The following is a 22,098-nucleotide window of genomic DNA, read 5'->3' as shown; positions in this document are numbered from 1 at the left end:
ATATGTTTTCTATGTATACGATGATATAATTCTTTTGAGTGACTACATTATTATTCAACTGTACGCAACGGGGGACTTCTCAAATTTGTGACCTTGTTTCCATAATTTGTCCGGTAATTACATCCACTGGTTACATTTTCATGAATTGTTATTATTTATAATACCAATGTTTTCTTGTGTTCTAAATAATGTATTTCCTGGCCAGGTAGTTTTTTAATTGTGTTTTCTTTATATATTTTTTTGGTATTTTTCATGGGAATTGGTTCCGTAAATTGATTTTCTTCTTCTACTATTTAATAAAAATATATATTTTTATATTATACCCATATGAGTGCTTGATATATCCTGGATAGTTTTTTGTTTTTTTGTCTTTAGATTAGGGTTTTACTAGATGAAGTTCCTAAGTAACTTCTTTTACTGCTCAGGCCTCTGAATTGGATGCCCCGATCACTGAAGGTGATAATGAAAATGTTATATAATCCTTATTCTCTGGCAAGTCTCCAGGTCTTGAAGGCTTAGTTGGTGATTTGTATAAAACTGATGTTCTTGTGCCCAGAGTTCTGAAACTTTACTCTGCTGCCTTGGATCGGGTTGTCCCGCTTGCCTCTATGCAAGGAGCACTCATTGTTGTGCTGCTGAAACAAGGGAAGGATCCGATTCTTACCATCCCATTTCCCCTCTTAACTCATATTAAAATTCTTGCTTAGATACTTGCCACAAGATTGAATAGGGTCATCCAGCCTCTCATGCATCCAGACCAAACCGGCTTTATGCTTGGGAAGGGCACTAACATTAACATGCAAAGATTATTTCTTAATATTGCTACGGCAACATCATGACCCTTCTCCAGGATTTATTCTCTCTCTCTTGATACTTGTAAGGCCTTTGATTTTATTAAATAGCAATACCTTTGGATACTTCTGTGTTGAACTTTTGGCCCTAGATATTGCCTTCATCCATCTGCTATATGAGTTTCCTTCTGCTCGAGTTAGAACGAATCTTGATTTCTCAGATTTCTTCCCCCTCGGGCGTGGTACTCGCAAAGTCTGTCCCTTATCCCGACTTTTATTTGCCCATGCTATTGAACCCCTTGTGCTGACTATCCGCCAGTGTTCCACTATACAGGACATTCCTAGAGGTTCCCTGATTGAAAAGGTGTCCTTGTATGCTGATACCCTAGTTTATCTGGCGGCCGACGGTCCTTCCCTGGCTTCTTTATTGGATCTTATTGAGATTTTTGGTACATTTTCAGGGTTACTTGTGAATTGTTCCAAATCAGTTATGTCCCCCCTCTTCCATCGGTAATGTTCCCGGCAAACACTCCCTGTTCCCCTGCAGGTAGCCACTCAATTTAAATAGCTTGGGGTTTTAGTCTCTTAATTTATTGGACTACTCTTTACTCAATTTGGACCCACTGATAGCTTCCACTGAGTAGCAATAAAACTACTGGCACCCTCTCCCTTTAACCGTATATGGCAGAATTAATCTGTTTAAGATGATCTTTCTCCCTAAATTCCTCTATTTGTTTCATGCCTGCCCGTTATTAGTACCTAAAAAGTGTATTAGACATCTAGATGGCATCTTGCGCTCCTTTTACTGGCATGGCGGCACACCAAGATTTAGGCTTGCACGTATTTGGGTGGGATGTTTGTGCCATATCTTTATTTTTATTACCTGGCCTCTCAATTAGAATATGCCCATTGGTGGATCGATTTAGACATAGGCACCGCCGCCACTGCACTGGCAGGAGCACTCATGAACTCTTATGAGAATCTTACCAACTTATTTTACAGATACAAGTCATCTTGCTTGGTGACTTTTCCGCTCCAAACTGTTGCTCGGGTCTGGAAAATTGCACATCTTATACTTCAGGTTTCTGACGCTTCCATATACTCATCTAGAACGCCATTGTGGTCTAATCAATATCTGTCACATTTAGAGTTCTTTCTGGGGGTGGTGCTATGGTCTGGGATTTCATTTTTGGGTCACCTTTACTCTGCTGATACTGGTTTTGTATCCTTCTCCAATCTTGAGCATCGTCATAGGGTTCCAAGGACTTCCTTTTTTCATTATCTCCAGTTGCGCCATGCTTGTGTAGCTCAATTTGGCCCTGTGGCCCCCGTGTTTGGCTTCTCTAGGGTCTCCTCGGTACCCCAGACTTTCTTAAACCCCTTACACAAATATATGCCCTCCTACAATCCGCAGGGCCTAGACCTTTTCATAGAGCCTTTTCAGGATGAAGTAGTGATATTCCAGATCTGACAGAGGAGTGAAGGGAAGTGAAAGTGCGAGAGTGCTAGGGATTTTTTAATCCAATACAGATTTCTGCACCGGATCTATTATACACTGATGAGGCTTCAGAGGATTCAGACCTCAAATTCTGACTCATGTTTTAGATGCCAATCTGGTACAGGCATACTGTGTATGGCTGTGTCCTAAAGTCCCACCATGAATGTCAGAGGTTGTGGAGTTCCTTCATGACCACTTCCGTTTTTTGAGACTCCTCACCCCTCAGATCTAACTCTTGGGTATCATGAATGAAATGGTATTGGGTTTCTATGATCAAATATTTTTCAGATTTGCCTTGTTCTGCGCCAGGAAAGTAATTATTATGTATTGGAAGGCGACAATAACTCAGAGTTTGGTGCATTAGCTTCAGCTTATTAATAAATATGTTCCCCTATACTAAATGTTATATATTAGCAGGAAGTGACCCTACAAGTTTTAAAAAATCTTGGCGCGTCGGTTTGAGGCATCTGAAACTGCAGTGTGATTCTCCTATTAGTTATTACTGGGACTGGGAGTTGGGTTTGGTCAGGTAGCGCATATGGTTTAATGATATATGGATGTGCTGGTTCGATGGCTGTGTGGCAGTTGGCTACGCTTATTACCCTGCTCTCGCTCTACATATTTTATATATGGTACTGCTTTATAACGATTTTACGCTATGTTTTTTTTTTCTCTATTGGTCAAACCTTTTCAGTAATGGCAACTAGCCATCTATCACACTACACAAATGTTTTTATGACTGGAATTTTTTTAAAAACATAAATACTTCAAAAAAAATACAAAAATGGCAAGGATCATATGAGATAATTGAGAAAGTGGGAGAAGTAAAATATAAAGTTTACCAGCCTGGTACGAGAAAGCCAGAGAAGTTGTACCACATACACTTGCTCACACCGTGGCAGGACAGAGAGACTCTGTCAATAGTGAATTTCCATTGTAAGGTTACTCCAGAGATGCATGTGACAGGGGTAAACGCCATTTGTAACATTGCCCAAGTCGTTTGTATGCCAGAGTCCCTATCCAAGGCTCAGATGCAAGAAACAAAAGTGTTTGTCTTGAAAAACACTGATGTTGTTATGGAATTGAAATTTAAGCAATTCCTCAAAGGCTGCTGGAGAGTGCTGGGAGAGAACGTGCACATAAACCGCAACCTCGAATCTGTCACAACTCTGATCGACAGTGTCTAAGGCAACCCTAAGGTGTTTGCCAGAGCCAACCGCAAGGTGGAATGGACTTTGCTGCTTAGAACCCAGATTTTCTTAGCAGAGTTTAGCGTTGAATAGGAGGTGCAATGCAGACTAACCTGAGCAGGAAACCAGATAGCCAGTGGTTAAACAAAAAGTCCAAATCAGAAGGCAAGTGGATATCAGGAATAGCAAAGGTCAAAACCGGTCGGGAGCAGATAATCCAAAATCAGAAAACAAGGGGTTAGCGAGAGACAAGCCGATGTCCGTTTCCAAAAGGTCCAGAAGTCAGAAGTGCAGGGAATGTAGGAAGCTTGATAAGACACTAGCAGACAGGAAAATTCACAAGCACTGACAGATTGAGAAGGCTGGGTATAAATACTATTTCTATACCTGAAGGCAGAAAGACAGACAAAAGAGATAGGCTCAAGGTAAATCAGACACACCCAGATTCCAGAACCATAGTCATGGTAACCTTAAAGGGGTTGTCCACCTTCTGACAACTGATTACCTATCCCCGGCAAGCCGCTCCGGTGGCCTGCAGGCACCAGATGTTGTGGCACATAATACTATGTACAGAGCCGGAAGCAGTTGGCTCCGTATATAGCATAGCGGCCGTGCTGCAGAACTGCTGGTCTGCTGCTATTCCGTGGCCAGTGCTAACTGCTTCAGGCATGTGCGTCCAGTGCATGGAGGCATCAGACCAGCTGATCTGTTCGGGGCCCGGGTGTCTAACCCCCACAGATCATGTACTGATGACCTGTCCGGTGGATAGGTCATCAGTTGTCAGAAGCTGGAAACCCCCTTTTAAGGGAACAGGCGTTTTCCGGACAGATGTATTCTCAGAGTTGTCTGGGCGCACCTCAGTGATAAAACATGACTATGTCACTGAGCCACAGGTACGAGTTAATTTAAAACAATACAGGGTGCCTGAAGCTCATAGAAAAGCTATATCTGAAGAGGCCAAAAATATATTGGAACTGGGGGCGTGGCTAGGCGCACTGGAGAGCGGTCGCACCTAAAGAGAGCTCCAGGCCAGGTCCGTGAATAACGGGAGATTACACTGCTGAAATGGGGAAAGCTAAGACCCGTAGCTCCTTCAAATGCCCACAGACACCGGGCACTTCGGACGTACCCATCAGCAACTTTTTTCAGCCGCTCCAGGAGCTGGCAGATCCAGACGAAGAGGGCGCCGGGTTGGTAGGCCTGCAGGCGCCATCTTGCCCGGACCATGAGACAGAGGCGGAGGCACCTCATCCGGAAATGGAGCCAAACCTGGGGACAACCTCGGTGGAGGGTGAGTCAGACCAGGGCCCCTGCCCAGACGATCAGCCCTCAGATAAGGGGGAAGGAGAATGGAACCAACGCCATCACCAGCCCACGGGTCAGCGAGACTGGGCGGCGGTGGTTACAGAGCCCCAGCCGCAGGACCACGTGGCTACCTCCCCTGCACGATACCAGATACAGCACACATCGCCTTCTCCACCTGTTAGTCCAGGGCACTCCCCGATACCCCCAGGAGATACCGACAGAGTCATGAGCCCACCGGCGAAGAAAACGCTGTATGCACCTAAACCAAGCCCCGTACCAGGCATTAGTAGAGAGAGGGGCTTTTCATGTGTGGTGGCAGACCCCTTACCTGTCAGGGAGCCGGGCCGCGATCACCGTGGTCACTGGCCACCTAAAACGGCAGTGGGAGCGAGATCCATGCAGGGGCTGCCCCCTCCTGACGAAGCAGCGCTTACCCTGAGGGGACACCCAGAGCTACAAGCATTACTTGCCCTCCTACCCACAAAGAATGACATGTATTTATTAGCTGCAGACCTTAAAGCAGCCTGGCGTCAAGATCTTCAAAGAGTAGAAGGTGAGGTCACGGCGCTACATGCCCGAGTAGACGACTTGGAGGAGTTTAAAAGCCATATCTCGCAATCCGTACAGGAGTTGGAAAGAGTCACTGAGACTCAAGCTGCACAACAACGATTTCTGGCGTCACAACAAGACGATTTGGAGAATAGAAATCGAAGGAATAACATACGAGTGTGCAGCCTTCCAGAAGTGACACGCACGGCCGATCTCCTTCCCACCCTTAGAGGAATCTTCAATGGCCTCATGAAGAAACCTGTGGAGTCCCACATCGAAATTGATCGAGCCCATCGGTCGCTCAGAGCCCGCAGCAATGATCCCAGCAGACCCCGGGACGTAATTTGCCGTATCCATTACTTCGCAGTCAAAGAGGAAATTATGCAGCAAGCAAGAGCTCTAACGACCGTTGATTTCGATGGGGCAACGATCTCACTGTTTCCAGATCTCTCGCGGCAAACCCTGCGACAAAGAGCACTTTTGAAACCATTATTATCGGTTCTCCAGACCAGGAACATTCCTTATAGATGGGGATTTCCTTTTGCTCTCCACGTAAAATGGGGAAACACGATGGCAAGTCTGGCGGTACCGGAAGAGCTTCCAACTTTTCTACGAGAATTAGAACTGCCGCGGATGTCCCTCCCGGCCTGGGAAGGCTTCCTTCGAGAGACATCGGGTACGTCGTCTTCTGCCGCCACTTGGGATCTGAGGATTGCTCCTGAGCGACCATCATCGCCGAGACCACAGCGCCTGCGTCGTAGACCGGCCACTCCGCCGAGACGACCCCGGGATCGCTGACTCCTCACTCCCGCTTCTTTATCAGCTTCCAGTGGGTGAATATGCTATGGCCGCTGATGTGATTGCCAATGTTTTTCTTTCTCCTTAATGTCATTTGCATTCTCCTGTTGCATATGTTACTGTTTGACTTATAGGGTTAGACCTGGTCCTTCGGAGGGAGTAATTGTTCTCTGGTCTAGTCTTCTGTGACCCCCCCCCCATAGGGTTTAAACTAGTTTACTAGTAAATAATTAGCGCGAGTGCGCTTCACTGATAGCTTATTCTGCTGACAGTATTTACTGTCGCTTGTTTTTGTTTCTTTTCCTCTCCTCTCCTTTTACCTTGCCCTTTTTGTCCCATTACTTTACCCTTCTATATTTTTTTGTTCATTTTTGAAAAGACAGACGTGGTTTGAGGTGCTCGCTTCCTGACAGGATGACTGATATCACTATGGCCTCGTTTAATGTACAGGGGTTTAATGTCCCCCAGAAAAGGTCCCAAGTCCTTTATGCAATGCACAAGCAGAAAGCACATATAGTGTGCCTACAAGAAACCCACTTCCACACAGACCATTTTCCTGACATGAAGAACAGATATTATACATCCATGTATCATAGTACTAATCCAGAGGGTAAAACAAAAGGGGTCTCTATTTTTATTCACAAATCTCTCCCCCACAAAGTCCTTCAGGTCCAACCGGATCCCAACGCACGTTTCCTCTTCCTTAACTGTGAGATAGGGGAGCAAATATACACGATTGCGCGTTTATACGCCCCAAATATAAATCAGGCTGCATTTTTAATCAAGACTCTAGAAGCACTGCAAGTCTTTAAGAAAGGGAGCCTGCTTTTATGCGGTGATTTTAACATACCCCTGAACACATCCTGGGACACCTCATCTTGGAGATCTAGCATTGCACATAATAAGCGGAATAAGATAAAAAAAACTCTTCCATGACATGCAGCTCTGCGATGTATGGAGATTGGCGCACCCGTCGGACAGGGACTACACCTTCTTTTCCCACGTTCATAACTCTTATAGTAGAATTTATTACATTTTGTCGAACCATAATTTGCTTCCTCAAATTACCTCGTCACGTATTGGGAACATCTTGTTGTCGGATCATGCACCTGTCTTCTGTGCGATCGCCTTACTCCCCAAACAGAGGGGTTCTTTCACATGGAGGCTTAATGAGTCACTCCTCCAAGACTCCTTATGTAAGCTTGACCTTGAGAGAGCAGTGACGCACTTTGAACAGGATCATGCTGATGATTCTACCTCCCCACCAATTAAATGGGAAGCACTCAAATGCGTGTTGAGAGGGATACTTATAAAGCATGGAGCAAGACTCAAAAAAGAGGCGAGCGCTAAACTCACCTCCCTGCTTGCTAACCTGCACGCGCAGGAAACCCAACATAAACGTACACTGCAGGCAGATGCACTACAAAAATTACTCCTAAAAAGACAGGAAATTCAGCATGTGCTCAATAAAAAATATGCTCGCTTGCGCCAAATATTTTCCCGCTCCATGTATGAATGGGGAAATAAACCCGGAAGAACATTGGCCGGAACCTCAGAGCCCGTCTGGGGAACCTCGCTCACTGACGAAGTACGTGCTAGACACAGCTCTCCCCACATTGGCCGCTGCAGATATTGAGCCACTAGAGTCCCCCTTTACATTAACTAATGTAATTAAACAGCTGCCAATGGGTAAGAGCCCGGGTCCAGACGGGTTCACAGCAGCCTTTTATAAGTCACTGTCCGACGGGATCTCTCCAACATTGCTACGTTCCTTACAGGCGCTGTCTGGAGGGGCACCGACACCACCTGAGTTTTTACTAGCTCATATCACCGTTATTCCCAAAGAGGGCAAGGATCCACAATTGTGCACTAGCTACAGGCCTATCTCCTTGATAAACACAGACGCAAAAATATACGCAAAACTCCTGGCAAATAGGCTGGGGGGCCTGCTGGGATCCCTAGTCCATCCGGATCAGGTTGGCTTTGTCCCCACCAGAGAGGCCCGAGACAACACTCTGAAATATTTCTCTCTCATAGACCATGCAAAGCGGACTTCACTCCCCTGCATGTTGCTCTCACTTGATGCTGAGAAGGCCTTTGATCGGGTGGACTGGGTATTTATGTGGAAGACTCTGGAGCAGATTGGGGTAGGCCCATCCATGCTTCAGAGTATAAAAGTGCTTTATTCGGGCCCGCAAGCTAGGGTTAGGATAAACGGTCAGCTATCCTCTACTTTTAAAATAAACAACGGTACCAGACAGGGCTGCCCCCTATCTCCCCTCCTCTATGCATTAACCATGGAGCACCTCCTACAGGCGATTAGGAGTAACATCACGTCAAATGCTCCGCTTTCGCAGACGATGTACTGTTATACATCACGCAACCTCGTATCTCCCTGCCGGTATTGATGTCCACTATTGAGGAATATAGTCGACATAGCAATTTTAAGATCAACCTCACCAAAAGCACGGCGTTGGACGTATCTTTTGATACTAGAAGCCTTACAGGACTTGCAGTCCTGGCAACCTAGGGCGATTAAATACTTGGGTATAATGATACCCTCGGACATAACGCAAATATATGCCATGAACTATGTTCCCCTCTTACAAACTATAAGACGAGACTTGAACACATGGGAGGGAAAGTGGTTGTCCTGGCTAGGGAGAATCAATGTCTTGAAAATGAATGTACTACCCCGCTTACTGTACTTATATCTAACACTACCCTGTACCCCCCCTAAGACGCTATTTAGAGATTTAAATGTTTGCTTTAAGAAATTTGTCTGGGCTTCGAGAGGGCCGAGCGTGGCACGCCACGTCCTGATACAACGGAAAAATAATGGGGGGTTGGCTTTACCGGATTGTTTCTTCTATTACATGGCTGCAACCTTGGCGAGATTACTTGACATCGCTCATACCCCATCGGACAAGAGGTGGATACAGTTAGAAGCAGCCCAGACGAAACTACCATTGATATCCCTTCCTTGGGCGCCTAGGTCACCAGGCAGTAGGATGGCATCTAAGTCCTTACCTATGGTAATAGGGGAGCTATTGCGTACCCTGGACAAGTACCTCGCCAAGACTGGCCTGTTCTCTAGAAATGGGCCGTTGACGCCAGTAGTAGGGAACAGGGATTTCGCACCAGGATTGCAGCCATCCTTTTTGGGTAGACTGGGTGGTGATGGCGACTTGGGTGTCCCGTTTAAAACTGTGATGGCAGCGGGTCAACTAAGACAGTATGAAGAGTTGGTCACCGTAGACGCCAGGTCCTTACGGTCAAAATGGGACTATCTTCAGCTGCAGCACTACTTTAGCAAAAATAAACAGTCCCTTCATCTGTCCAGGGAATTGACCCCATTCGAGTCGCTGGTCTCCTCGTCCTCCACAGCGTCGAGACCGATAGCGTTGGTCTATGCTCTTTTACTGGAAGAGAAGAGGGTATCCAAACCTGCCTATGCCCTAAGTTTGGAAAAAGAACTGGGGGCATCTATTCCACCCGCTGACTGGTCAAGGGCATTTACTTTATGCCATAAATTCTCAATCTCATGCAAAGCGCAAGAAACTAATTTTAAAATCTTGTCTCGGTGGTATAAGGTGCCGGCAGTTCTGAATCGGATTAACCCGTCTACATCGGATCGGTGTTGGCGCTGTGGACTGGCGAGGGGTACGATGACCCATATATGGTGGGAATGCCCTACCCTTCGCCCATTTTGGGAATCGATACTATCTTTGATCAAGAACATCCTCGACATAACCTTAGAGGACAGCCCAGAAGTATTACTCCTATCCATTATACCGGGGGCAACCAAGGGATGGGCCCGCACGTTATTGGGCTACATCCTGGTTGCAGCTAGAACGGTGATTCCCAGACATTGGAAAAGTACTGTTAGCCCTACGGTGCCGGAATGGATCAGGGAAATGTCACATATACACGACATGGAAGAGTCGATAGCTACAGTCCACCAGCGCTCTGTCTCACACTGTCAGACTTGGCAGAAGTGGCATGATTTCCGTACCACTCCAGAGTTTGAGGCGCTTAACTCTTAAACATACGTCTGTCTGGTGCATTTTATTTTGTTCTTTGTCTTTTTCTTTTCTCTTTCTGTTTTATCCACGCCGAAAGGTGCCTATTCTTGCCTACCCCCTAATCCTATGAACAGTGGGTACCTGGATTACTCCTGGTAGTAAATCTTAGTAGACTCCACGAGAGTTGTCGGTGATTTTAGGATGTTGGTTCTCTACGAAATTACAGCCTATCAGATGTAATGTTAGGAATATGTTATGAGAACGTGTGATATTTGCTGTATATGCGCCTATGTACTCTTGATAACTTGTTTTATGGTATGACAAATTTGAGATATGTATCTACCCCCCTTACTGTGTATTCCCCTATTTATTTTTTTTCCTTTCTGTATTCTCTTTGCATATGTTATGGAAAACTTTAAAATAAAGAATTACAAAAAAATATATATATATATATTGGAACTTAGAATTATTGAGGAATCAAAAAGTGATATCTTTTTGCATATCTGGACGGTCTTATAATTTTTAGTGACAACTGGGAAAGTTATTTGCCAAAAGTGTGGGCAGGACTGGATTCACTTAGGGCAGCAAAGTTAACCCTAAAAGTGTGCTTTGAGTCCTGAGGATGCAAGTTTGCTAAAATATGTAATAGGAAGAGGCGTGGTTAAACCTCAAGTGAACAAAGTGGAAGCCATCAACAATTAGCCCCGACCCTTAAACAAAAAACAAGTGAGAGCTTTTTTAGGAATTGTGGGTTTTTACCGCAGGTTCATACCAAATTTTGCTTGCATAGCTGCACCCTTGACAGATCTTACCAAGAGAAGTAAATGGGTAATGCTCAAGTGGAGCGCAAAGGCTGAAGGTGCGTTTCAAGAGTTTAAATCGGTCCTTTGTAGACAACCAGTTTTGATTACCCCTGATTTTAGAAAGGTGTTCATAGTCTAGACTTACGTCTCTAATGTTGGGTTAGGAGCAGTCCTTTCACAAGAGATTGGAAGTGAAGAACTCCCTGTCACATATCTGAGCAGAAAACTTACACCCCCTGAAAAAAAATTATAGTATTGTTGAATGTGAATGTTTGGCAACCAAGTGGGCCGTAGAATCCCTAAGGTATTACATGTTGGGCTGAAAGTACAGGTTTGTTACAGACCACTCTCTTCTTACATTGATGAGCCACGCCAAAGAGCAAAATGCAAGAGTCACAAGGTGGTTTCTCATATTACAAAATTTTTACATTTTCAGTGGAGCACAGGTCAGGCAAACTGCAAGGGAAGGCAGATGCTCTGTCCAGAACACACTGCTTGATGGCTAAAAGTGTCCGTCCCTACAAGTTGGAACAAAGGGGGAGAGTATGTGGGACAGGGACAGAAAAAGTGGTAGATGATTGCTATATTTTCCCAAGATTATTCTAATATGTGTACTAGGCTCCAGGAAGTGTCTGTCCCACCCAGGGAAAGTTGGAGTAGTTTGCTAAGGATTTTTGTGGAATGATTTGCAGGTTGGTAGTGGGCCCTATCATTCCCTTCCTGGGCAGTACAGGTTTTCTCTTCAGCTCAGGTGTTGCAGTTCAGCTCAACACTGAGCTATAAAAGGTGTGCACTCTGTGCATTTGGTGGGGGCCATGTGAAGAGACAGAACCTGTATATCGGAAGACCGTAATATTGAGGTCTGCTGGCCACCCGATGGATGTGTGCAGTTCGTGTTAGGTAACCAATAGCAGATCCCCATAGGGCCATTTGGGGAGTCCGCCCAGGGCCCTAGGCTCCTGGGGGGGCCATAGCCACCCAAAGAATAAAACCGTATCGCAGTTTCATCACGTTTTTGCCGCGAATCGTGCCACAAAACTCTTTCGTGTATTGGGCAGAAAGCCCCCAGTGACATGGGCGCAGATACAATTAACAGTGATGGCGAGGCAAGGAAACCATCAGAAAAGACCAGGCCCGCATCGTGGAGGATGGCGTGGGAACGAGGACAGGGGTGCGCAGGGCTATCTACAGGGGGATTTGTGAATGACACTTGATAGGGGGCACTGTGTGTGGTGCTTTAGTTTACAGTGTGTGACACAATTGTATTCAGGGAAATAGTGTATGGTACTGTTGTATTCAGGGGCACATTGCATGGTGCTATTATTTTCAGGGGCGAAGTGTATGGTGCTATTATCTTTAGGGGCATAGTGTGTGGCACCATGAGTATTTTTTCTTCATTTATAGGTGAATGATGGAAAATTGAGGAGCTGAAGACATCTGAGTGGCAAATTCTGCAGAAATCGGTCGTGGCTGTGAAAAGTCATCATGAGGTCTGGATCTGATGGACAAGAAAAGAATAAAAAGAATCCGAGAAGACTTCACCTGTGAGTCACTGAATTTATAGAGAATCTGTTACCTCTCCTGGCATGTCTATTATAGGAAATCCTTGTATTCCACAAAAAGTAATTGTATAGTCCAGGACTAATAGACAAATGGGAGTTAGCATTTCACGGTTTAGGGACACATCCTCCTAACAGGTGAATAGTATCAGTGATGGTTGGAGATTGGGGGAATCATAACTCCTATTTTGCAATGCCAGCACAGCAATGCTAGCGCACGACGCGGCAGGGCAGCAGTGGTGGTGCATGTGGGCCTATGTTTAGGACACAGTCCAGGGCCTATATTCTACTTAATCCACCACTGGAGGTAAACTTACGTTTTTAGTTTTGTTCAGGTGGTTGGTAGTCTGCAGGAGCTGGCTGTCATATTTAAGCTTGTGGGGCAAGCATACAGCACTGGCCCAAGAATAGCGGCCCATTCTTAACCAGTTTACCTCCATTCACTTTAAGGCCCTGTTCACACAGAGTTTGTTTTTACCGCTACGTTTTTTGACCAGTTTTATGCCAAAGAATGCTCACGCTTTTTCCTTTGCCTGTTGAAGAAAGAGGTAAAAAAAATGGCTCAAAAATCGCAGCAAAAAACGTGTGTGGTGCAAAACCACTTGAAAAAATACGGAGCTGAATTTTCCAGGCAGAATTTTGTGTCTGCAAAAAACTGAGTGTGAACTGGGCCTAATAGCTTCTATATAGTTTCCATCATAGTGACCTCGGTCTTACCAGAAACAATAGCCCAGCGTGCTGTGCTATTGTTTCCTGTATTTTCGGCCAGATCTGTGACGACGGCCCCTAACAAAGCTTCTAACGCAGATAGACACAGATCAGCAGCACTGGACACACACCTTGGGTGGGTGCACGTCTCCTGGATCACAGGCCAATGACCCTTCAATGTAGATAGAAGAAAGTAAGGCAGCACAACCAAATGAGTGAAAAAATTATCCTATTTAATTCCACATGCAAAGTTTCAACTCAGTGTGATCCTTTCTCAAACATACACCTTCTAACGCACATGTGAGCAAGCCCTTATCTGCATACTGTTACTGAACAAAACTTACTATACAAGGACCAATATTACCAATAATAACACTACACAAGGTCTAAATATTACCACCACACCATGACCACATAGCGACTGAATAATATTACTACCATAATGTTACTGAATAATACTTCCACAACATGACCACATATTCTCACCACAAAGTGACTGAATAATACCACAACATAGAGACTGACAAAATACCTCCACACCATGACCACACATTACCACAACATAATGACTGAATAATACCACCATACTGTTATAAATAAAAACCAAAGTACAAAGACCAATATTACCACCATACAGTGACAATATAGTGGTAGATCGAAGTTCTACACCGACAGTCTGCAGACCATATAAGTGATTACAAAACAGTTACACCCAGTGACTTATAGGAGACGTCTTCTACGGTTAGAGTCGTTTACTTTCCCTTTTCCTCTCCATCCAGCCTCCACCGCTATGGCTGGCTACTTCTTCTAGCCACGACATACATCTGCAGAATTTAAAAACAGACATGTTGGTTCCTCACTTTTCCGGCAACGTCACCACCTATACCTCACCCTCTAAACAAACTCATCATCCAAACTTCCCAAGAGGGTAATAATGCCTTGGTACTCGACACAATAAAAGTGCCCTCTCAATAACAGTGTCTCCTTTGTACCCCCACACAACAATAATGCCGCTTTGGTGCTCGACAAAAAAAAGTGCACCCATACAGTAAAAGTTCTCCCTCAGTAATAGTGCCACAACAGAGTAATAGTGCCCCCTCTGTTCCCCCATACAGTAATAATGCCCCTTTGTGCCCCTATACAGTATTAATGCACCCTTTGTAGTCCAATACAGTAATAATGCCTCCTTTAGTGCCCCATAAAGCAATAATTTATTTGTAGTGGCCCCATACAATAATAATGCTTCCTCTAGTGCCCCCATACGTGCCTCTAATAATAATAATGCTTCCTCTAGTGCCCCCTTAGGAGCCCGATTCCCTGCAGTGTGTTGGGTCCGGGAAATGCGGCCGACACACGGTCCGTATTTTACGGACCAAACATGCTCGTGTGAACCCGGCCTTAGAGCAGGCCGGAACAAAATTTTTGGCGTACATTGGTGCATTTTAAGCCACGCCCCATTCCAAATGATCACAGCCATTTCCTACTAATCCACACTCACTTTTCTGAACACCTTTTAAAAAGTGTATAGTTAGATGCAAACATCAAAATTCGCTAAACCACATTCGTTTAAGTCAACTCACGCAAGAAAAACACCCTGGAAAAATGCAAGTAACATAAAAAGAAACTGCGTTTTTACATGACATATATATATATATATATATATATATATATATATATATATATATATATATATATATATATATATATATATATATATATACATGTGTATATATATATATATATTATTTTTTTTTTTTTTTTTTTTTTTTTAAACGCTGCAAAAGAAGTGTATGGAAATTAAGCCTAAAGGAGGGTGAAACACAGGATGCAAATACTGTTATATAAATGTACCTGAAAATGTAAAGGAACTGATATGAAATGCTCTTGTGTTTTTTAGGACAATGTTCCAGTTCTAAGGCTGATTTGGAAAATGCATATCTCCAAAATAAACAGTCGACATATGTGGAAGGAGCTACAGTGAAGTTTAAGTGTAACTATAATTATCAAACACCAGAAGGACAAGATGGTGGAGAAAGAACGTGTCTTCCTAATGGAGAATTTACTCCTGCAAAATGTTCTAGTAAGTTTTTCATTTGTGCAATATAGTATTTATTTATCAAATATTTGTAAATGGGCATTAATTTACAGGCAACATCTAGATGCTGCAGTTGGTTAGCCTGTCTGCCAAAAATGTCACCAAGAAACTGCTATTAAAGGGGTTGTCCAGTCATAAGGAATTAAATGCCTTTCCTCACGATAGGCCATTAATATCTGATAGGTGGGGGTCCAAATCCCAGCACCCCTGCCAATAAGCTGTTGTAAAGGGGCCACAATGCTCGTACAAGCTATGCTTCCCCTTCACTTGAATGGGCGAAAGCTGTAAGGCTGGGTTCACACGACCTATTTTCAGACGTAAACGAGGCGTATTTTGCCTCGTTTTACGTCTGAAAATAGGGCTACAATACGTCGGCAAACATCTGCCCATTCATTTGAATGGGTTTGCCGACGTATTGTGCAGACGACCTGTTATTTACGCGTCGTCGTTTGACAGCTGTCAAACGACGACGCGTAAATGGACTGCCTCGGCAAAGAAGTGCAGGACACTTCTTTGCCACGTAATTTGAGCTGTTCTTCATTGAACTCAATGAAGCACAGCTCAAGGTTTACGAGCGTCTCAGACGCCTCGCAAAATGCGAGGAGGAGCATTTACGTGTGAAACGAGGCAGCTCGTTTCTCCTGAAAACAGTCTGTCTTTTCACACGTAAATGACAGCTAGCATGTGAACATACCCTAATACTGTGAACTGCCGATACAAGTTTGTCGGCAATATATAGTACAAACAGGTAAAGAATGAATAGGAAACAGCTGATCGGTGGGGGTGCCCGGAATCGGAACCCCACCGATAAAGATATTGATGGCCTATCCTGAGTATGGGCCATCAATTTCTTATGACTGGACAAGCCACCTTTACACAGGGTTTTGTGCCAGTGTTAAAGCCCACATTTAAAAAAAATGACATCCGTTTTATAGTGTTTTTTACATGTGTTTTTAGTTTCATTTTAGTGTCGTTTTGTACGGGCTTTTCTCCTGAGAATGAGATATTTATGGAGAAAAACACCTGAAAAAACCTCCATACTTGGAGCGTGCTGCATTTTGATAAAAACTCCACCAACCCTAAAAACGCTATTAAAATACCATACATTTCAAATTTTACTATAAACTGTTAACTAATATTTGGCCATGCCATTTTAGCCCCTCAAAAAACAGGCAAGCAATGACTAAATACTGTGCGTAAACCTGGCCTTATGAGTACATTATGTGCTTGTGAATCCCTCATACGTGCAGTTTAATGCATTTTTTTCTGTCAGGAGTTGATCTTAAAGTGAGGAGATCTACTGTACAGGGAAGAATTAGATTGTTCCTTGTTTAGATCCAATCATAGTTTTATATTTTTAGAGGCATAAGGCAAAAACGATCTGCATTGTCCACATTCATGGAAACGCTTGCAATAGGATTGCTAAAGAGCAATTTCCCCCAGCGGATGAACACCTCCCTGAGGAGGCTCACTACTCATACAAAAAATTCAAGTGTACCAATCAAACGTCTGAGCCACTATATTACTTTAGACGTGCGAATAACCAAAGCCTTCGCCAGGGTTTTAACTTAATTTAAGAGTGCTATTACACTGGCTGTCCAGTCCCTAAAAATTGATGGCCTATCCTCAGGAAAGTAAGAAATGTGCAGATTCTGGAGATGTGTTTGAGGTGAAGGTGACAGGAACATGTATGTGATTGAACATAAGAAGTAAGGGAAAGATCTTCGTCAAAAATAACCCCAAGACAGCAGGCATGCTGTCTAGTAGTTATGGTAGTACCACACACTCAGATGGAGACATCAGATTTAGGTTGGTTGATATTGGAAACACAAAGAGCTCAGTTTTAAAAAGATTCAGTTGCAGAGAGAGGACATGATGTTAGAGACAGCAGACAGACTGGTGTTTTGTATTTATACTGGTGTTTTGTGACAGGGGTGATGTCACACGAAAAGGTATATGACTAGCAATGATACACTGATACACTGATACTCCTCAGAGGGATAGGTAGAAAACTAAGAGAGAGCAGTGTCCTTAAAGCCAATAGAGTTAAGTATATTGAGTAGGAGTTGGTGGTGTAGATTGTCAAACACTGCAGAGAGATCCAGAAGATTCAGTTACCGTTAGGCCCCATGCAAACGAACGTGCTTTTGCGGCCGCAATTCCCCCTAAAATCCACGGGAGAATTGCGACCCCATTCTTTCCTATGGGGCCATGAACACGACCGTAGTTTTTACGGTCTGTGCATGGCCCGGGAGCCCGCACCGCAAAAGAAGGGACCTGTAATATTACGGCCGTCTTCTGCGGTCCAGGCTCATTGAAAATAATGTCCCGCGATTTGCAGTCCGCAGCCGGCCGACCCGAAAATCATGGCCGTGCACATGGCTACGGTCGTGTGCATGAGGCCTTAGACTTAGCCATCAGGAGATCATTTGAGACTTTAGTAAGGGTAGTTTCTGAAAGAGTTTAGAGTGCTGAAATTAGATTGAAAGTGTTCAAAAAGAGAGTTAGAATAGAGATAGCTGATTAGGTGAGAGTAGACCAAGTGTTTCAGAAATTTAGAGATGGAGGATAAATTAGAGACAGGTCAGTTGTTAGCTGTGCAGGACGGGTCAATTTTTTTTTTATAGTAATAGGGTTATAATGGCATGTTTAAAAGAGGAGGGAATGTTCTCAGAAGTGAGGTTAAATATTTTACAACTAGTGACAGCAGGTGAGAGACTGCACGAGGTGTGACGGGATAGGATCACTAATGCAGGTAGTAGGACAAGAAGAACAGAGGAGCCTAGAGAATTCTTCTGTTATTGGTCAAATGCTGAAAGTGAAGAAAATAGAGTGCAGTAGAGAAGGGGATCATTGTTACTTGGGGACTGGGAGATAAATTTGCCAGATGTTGTCAATTTTAATTTCAAAATAAGTGGCCAGGTCTTCTGCACTGACATCTGTGATAGACGTTTGAATTTTAGGACTAAGGAGGGAGTAAATAGTATCAAGGAGTCATTTTGGATTATTAGATAGAGTGGAGATGAGAGATGAAATAGACTTGTTTGGCACGATGAAGAGCAGAGTTGTAAGATTTGGGCATGATGTTGTAATGGAGGAAACCTGCTGGAATATGCGATTTTCTCCACAGATATTCGGCGCACCTCAAGCATTGCTGAAGAAAGCGGGATTGATTTGTTTGCCATAATAGTCACTGTCTTTGTCGGGAGGTTTGAAGTGTAGGAAGGCTGCTTTATCGAAGGCATTATTTGAAGTTTTATTGTAATGCTTGGCCACCAGAATGGGACAGGAAAGGAAAGAGATAGGGGATAATGTAGACTCCTATGAGTTGCTTAGTGTTGATGCCATGTAGATTTCTGTATGTCTGACAAGTAGGTATGTCCTGAGGAGGCAGTGAATTTTTGGTAGTAATGTAGAGAAGGTTGTCGACAGAAAGCGGGAGAGGGGAGTAAATAAAGTCTGAAACTAAGCAGAGCCGTGACTTCCCATTTTCATGTGTAGGAAAATTAGTAAGTTGTGAAAGGCCTAGAGAGAAGGTTAAAGATAGAAACTGGGAGGCAGATAAAGAAATTTAGTTATGAAGGGGGATGTTAAAGTTACCCCTACACATAGTAGGTATTTCAGAGAAAAGGAAATTGGGACACCAGGCAGCAAAGTGATCCGGGAACTGGCGGGGTGAACAGGGGGTTGGCAGAGAACCGCCACTCGGAGGGAGAATAGGAGCAAGTGTATGCGGGTGTGGACCTTAATGGAGAAAATGTGAGTGAGGGTACCAGGGGAATGACCAGGGGAAAGTACAATGTGGCGAAAGAAGTATGCCTACTCCTTCACCCTGTCTGTTCTCAGGGTGTATGAGAGAAGTATAGACCACCAAAAGTTAGAGCAGCAGGGGAAGCAGTGTTAGACAGGTGAAGACCTGCTTCTGCAAGGTTGAGAGAGTAAGAAAAATAAGTCATGGATAAAGCTGAGTTTGTTGCACGCACACAGTTCAAAGTCAGGAGAAGGCAAACAACAAATGTTAGTAATATTTGCAGGGTTCTTACAGTGTTAAATCAAAGCCTACTACAAAATATGACAAATAGAGTAGTACCATCAGTAAATTGTAAAAAAACGGAAGGTTTATTTCTATTCAAAGGCATTTAATATCCGCATGTAATAAAAACGTGGCATGCCAAGGGCCTGGGCATACGATAAAAAAAAAATAAAAAAAAAAATATATATATATATATATATATATATATATATATATATATAAAATCCCAAAAAAATGAATGAATGAATGAAATGAAATCCAATGAGGGTGTGGATGGTAATTCTTATCCTTGTAGTTCAACCGAGCTCCTTACCGTCTCTCTCCACATTCAAAGAACTCCTGGTAGAAAAAGGATCTTATGTCTCTAATAGATGGAAAAAGGAAGACACATAGTGCAACACCCTGTGAAAAAAGATTGCTCCACGCCAGGGCGAGACTGTTTGGCGTGCCGCCTAGAAATTTTATAGATTTTTACTTGCCTTGATGCTTTTATTTCTTGTTACTTCTGTGAGTATGGATTAAACTTGGCGTGGAGCAATGTTTTTTCAGAGGGTGTTGCACTATGTGTCTTCCTTTTTCTATCTATTAGAGACATAAGATCCTTTTCCTACCAGGAGTTCTTTGAATGTGGAGAGAGACGATAAGGAGCTCGGTGGAACTACAAGGATAAGTATTACCATCCACACCCTCATTGGATTGCGGATTGTGCGCTGCATTTTTCTGGGAGAGAGTATCCATACTGAATGATATTGGACTGTTACCAGTGCCGTCTGAGCAGTAAACTTAACTGTACTTTATATATGCCATTTAGGGTATTTGTTGGATCATACCCAATTTAGTTTTGCCTGCTCCAGTCTGAGAGAGATATTGTGGGTATTTGAGCCAAGAGAAGCCACCATTATATTATCATACCATGTTTATCACCATACTGCATTGGTATAATATTGAAAAACTGTGAAATGGGAATAGAGAGGAAAAAGATAAATGCACGACTCTAAATCTATGCAATGAGGTGCTCTCAAAGGCAAAACTGTAAGGTATGTAAAGTGCGTTGTCCCTTTAGAGCACAGCACCACATCTGTTGCTGGCAAATAGATTGCTATTATATTGAGCTTTTGCCAGACTTTATTGGTCAGACCCTCACTGCATAGATTTAGATTTGTGCAATTATCTTTCCCTCTCTATTCCCATTTAACCGTTTTTCAATATTATACCAATGCAGTATGGTGCTGTCACGTTGGGTATGTGGACCCACTGGGCCGTACCACCTTAACGGTATTGCAGCTGGCCAACAGGACACAGGTCACAGTCTATAGTTTGTATAGTGTACCTGTGGTAGCTCAGACAGTAGCAAGACAGGCTCGGCTAGGACAAGGCATGGAACACAGCACAGCACGACTTCAGCTCAACACGGCACTTGACCAGGACAGTGGAAGGAGTGGAAGTCTTGGAGCAGCAGTTCAAGATCACAGGCTTCAACAGGGAGACATAGAAGGAGTTGGGGATCTTGAGGGTAGGAGGCAGCCGAAGCTTGGAGGAGACAGGGTTGATCTGTTGCAAAATCTCGAAGAGTCCAACGAGCCTGGGAGCAAACTTGTACGATGGCACCCTCAGATGGATTTTCCTAGAGGACATTCAGACCTTAGTACCTGGAAGAAACTGAGGAGGCTCTCGTCTTCTTGTGTCTGCCTTTTCTTTTCATGCGGTCGACCGCTAGCAGAATAGAAGATCGGGTCTGCTGCCAGATTTGTAGAAAGTCCCTGAATGTAGAGTCAGCTGCAGGCACCTGGGACGTAGTGGAAACAGGGAGAGGTATTCGAGGGTGTTGGCCATAGACAATGAAGAATGGACTCTTAGCGGTGGAATCACTAAAGTGGTTGTTGTAGGAGAACTCAGCCCAAGGAAGCAGCTGCACCCAGTCATCATGATGCCGGGAGATAAAGTGTCATAGATAGTTCTCAATAATCTGATTTATTCTCTCGATTTAACCATTGGACTGGGGATGGTAGGCAGAGGAAAAGTCCAACTTCACAACGAGGAGTACGCACAGGCTTCTCCAGAACTTTGAGGTGAACTGAACCCCCGATCCGACACAATATGCAGAGGCAAGCCGTGCAGACGGAAGATGTGTTGGACGAAGATATTGGCCAGTCAGGAAGCAGATGGTAGGCCGGTCAGTGGAACGAAATGAGCCATCTTGGAGAATCGGTCCACCACCACCCAGACTGTACTGCAACCAGCAAAGAGAGGCAGGTCCGTGACAAAGTCTATAGAAATATGCTGTCAGGGAGCATTGGGCACAGGCAGTGGCTGGAGCAGGCCTGCCGGTTTGGAGTGGGCAAGATTATTTGCTGCGCATATCGTGCAGGAGGAGACAAAGTCTGTGATGTCTTTGGGCAGCGTGAGCCAATAGAACTGATGAGTGATAAAGTCTTGGGTCTTACGGACACCCGCGTGCCCTGCCAGTTTGGAACGGTGTCCCCAGCGGAGGATTCTTCTTCTGTCTACCAGACGCACAAAAGCCCTCTCTGGGGGAATGTCTCTAACTTGCAGAGGGTTGACAGGGATGATGCAGGATGGATTAATGATATTCTGTGGAGACTCCATAGCATCCTCTGTCTCGAACAACCTGGACAAGGCAACGGCCCTCACATTCTTGTCGGCTGGACGGTAGTGGAAATCATAATGGAACCGGGCAAAGAACAGCGACCACCTGGCCTGGCAGTGATTCAGTCGTTGGGCCA

The 22,098-nt window shown here is 44.2% G+C and overlaps 1 protein-coding gene across 1 annotated transcript in view; it reads left to right on the top strand.

The window, feature by feature from the left end:
- CFH (complement factor H) overlaps window positions 1-22,098 on the top strand; it is a 272,806-nt gene that overhangs the window by 103,281 nt on the left and 147,427 nt on the right. The window contains exon 9 of the mRNA XM_075833420.1: window positions 15,124-15,306. Within this exon, the coding sequence (XP_075689535.1) occupies window positions 15,124-15,306 (183 nt within the window). The remainder of the gene's footprint in view (window positions 1-15,123; window positions 15,307-22,098) is intronic.

This window comes from Rhinoderma darwinii, chromosome 7 (assembly GCF_050947455.1).
Source record: "Rhinoderma darwinii isolate aRhiDar2 chromosome 7, aRhiDar2.hap1, whole genome shotgun sequence".
In the NCBI taxonomy this organism is placed as follows: domain Eukaryota; kingdom Metazoa; phylum Chordata; class Amphibia; order Anura; family Rhinodermatidae; genus Rhinoderma; species Rhinoderma darwinii.
Note: the sequence above shows the minus strand (reverse complement) of the source record. Positions and strands in the feature narration are given on the sequence as shown.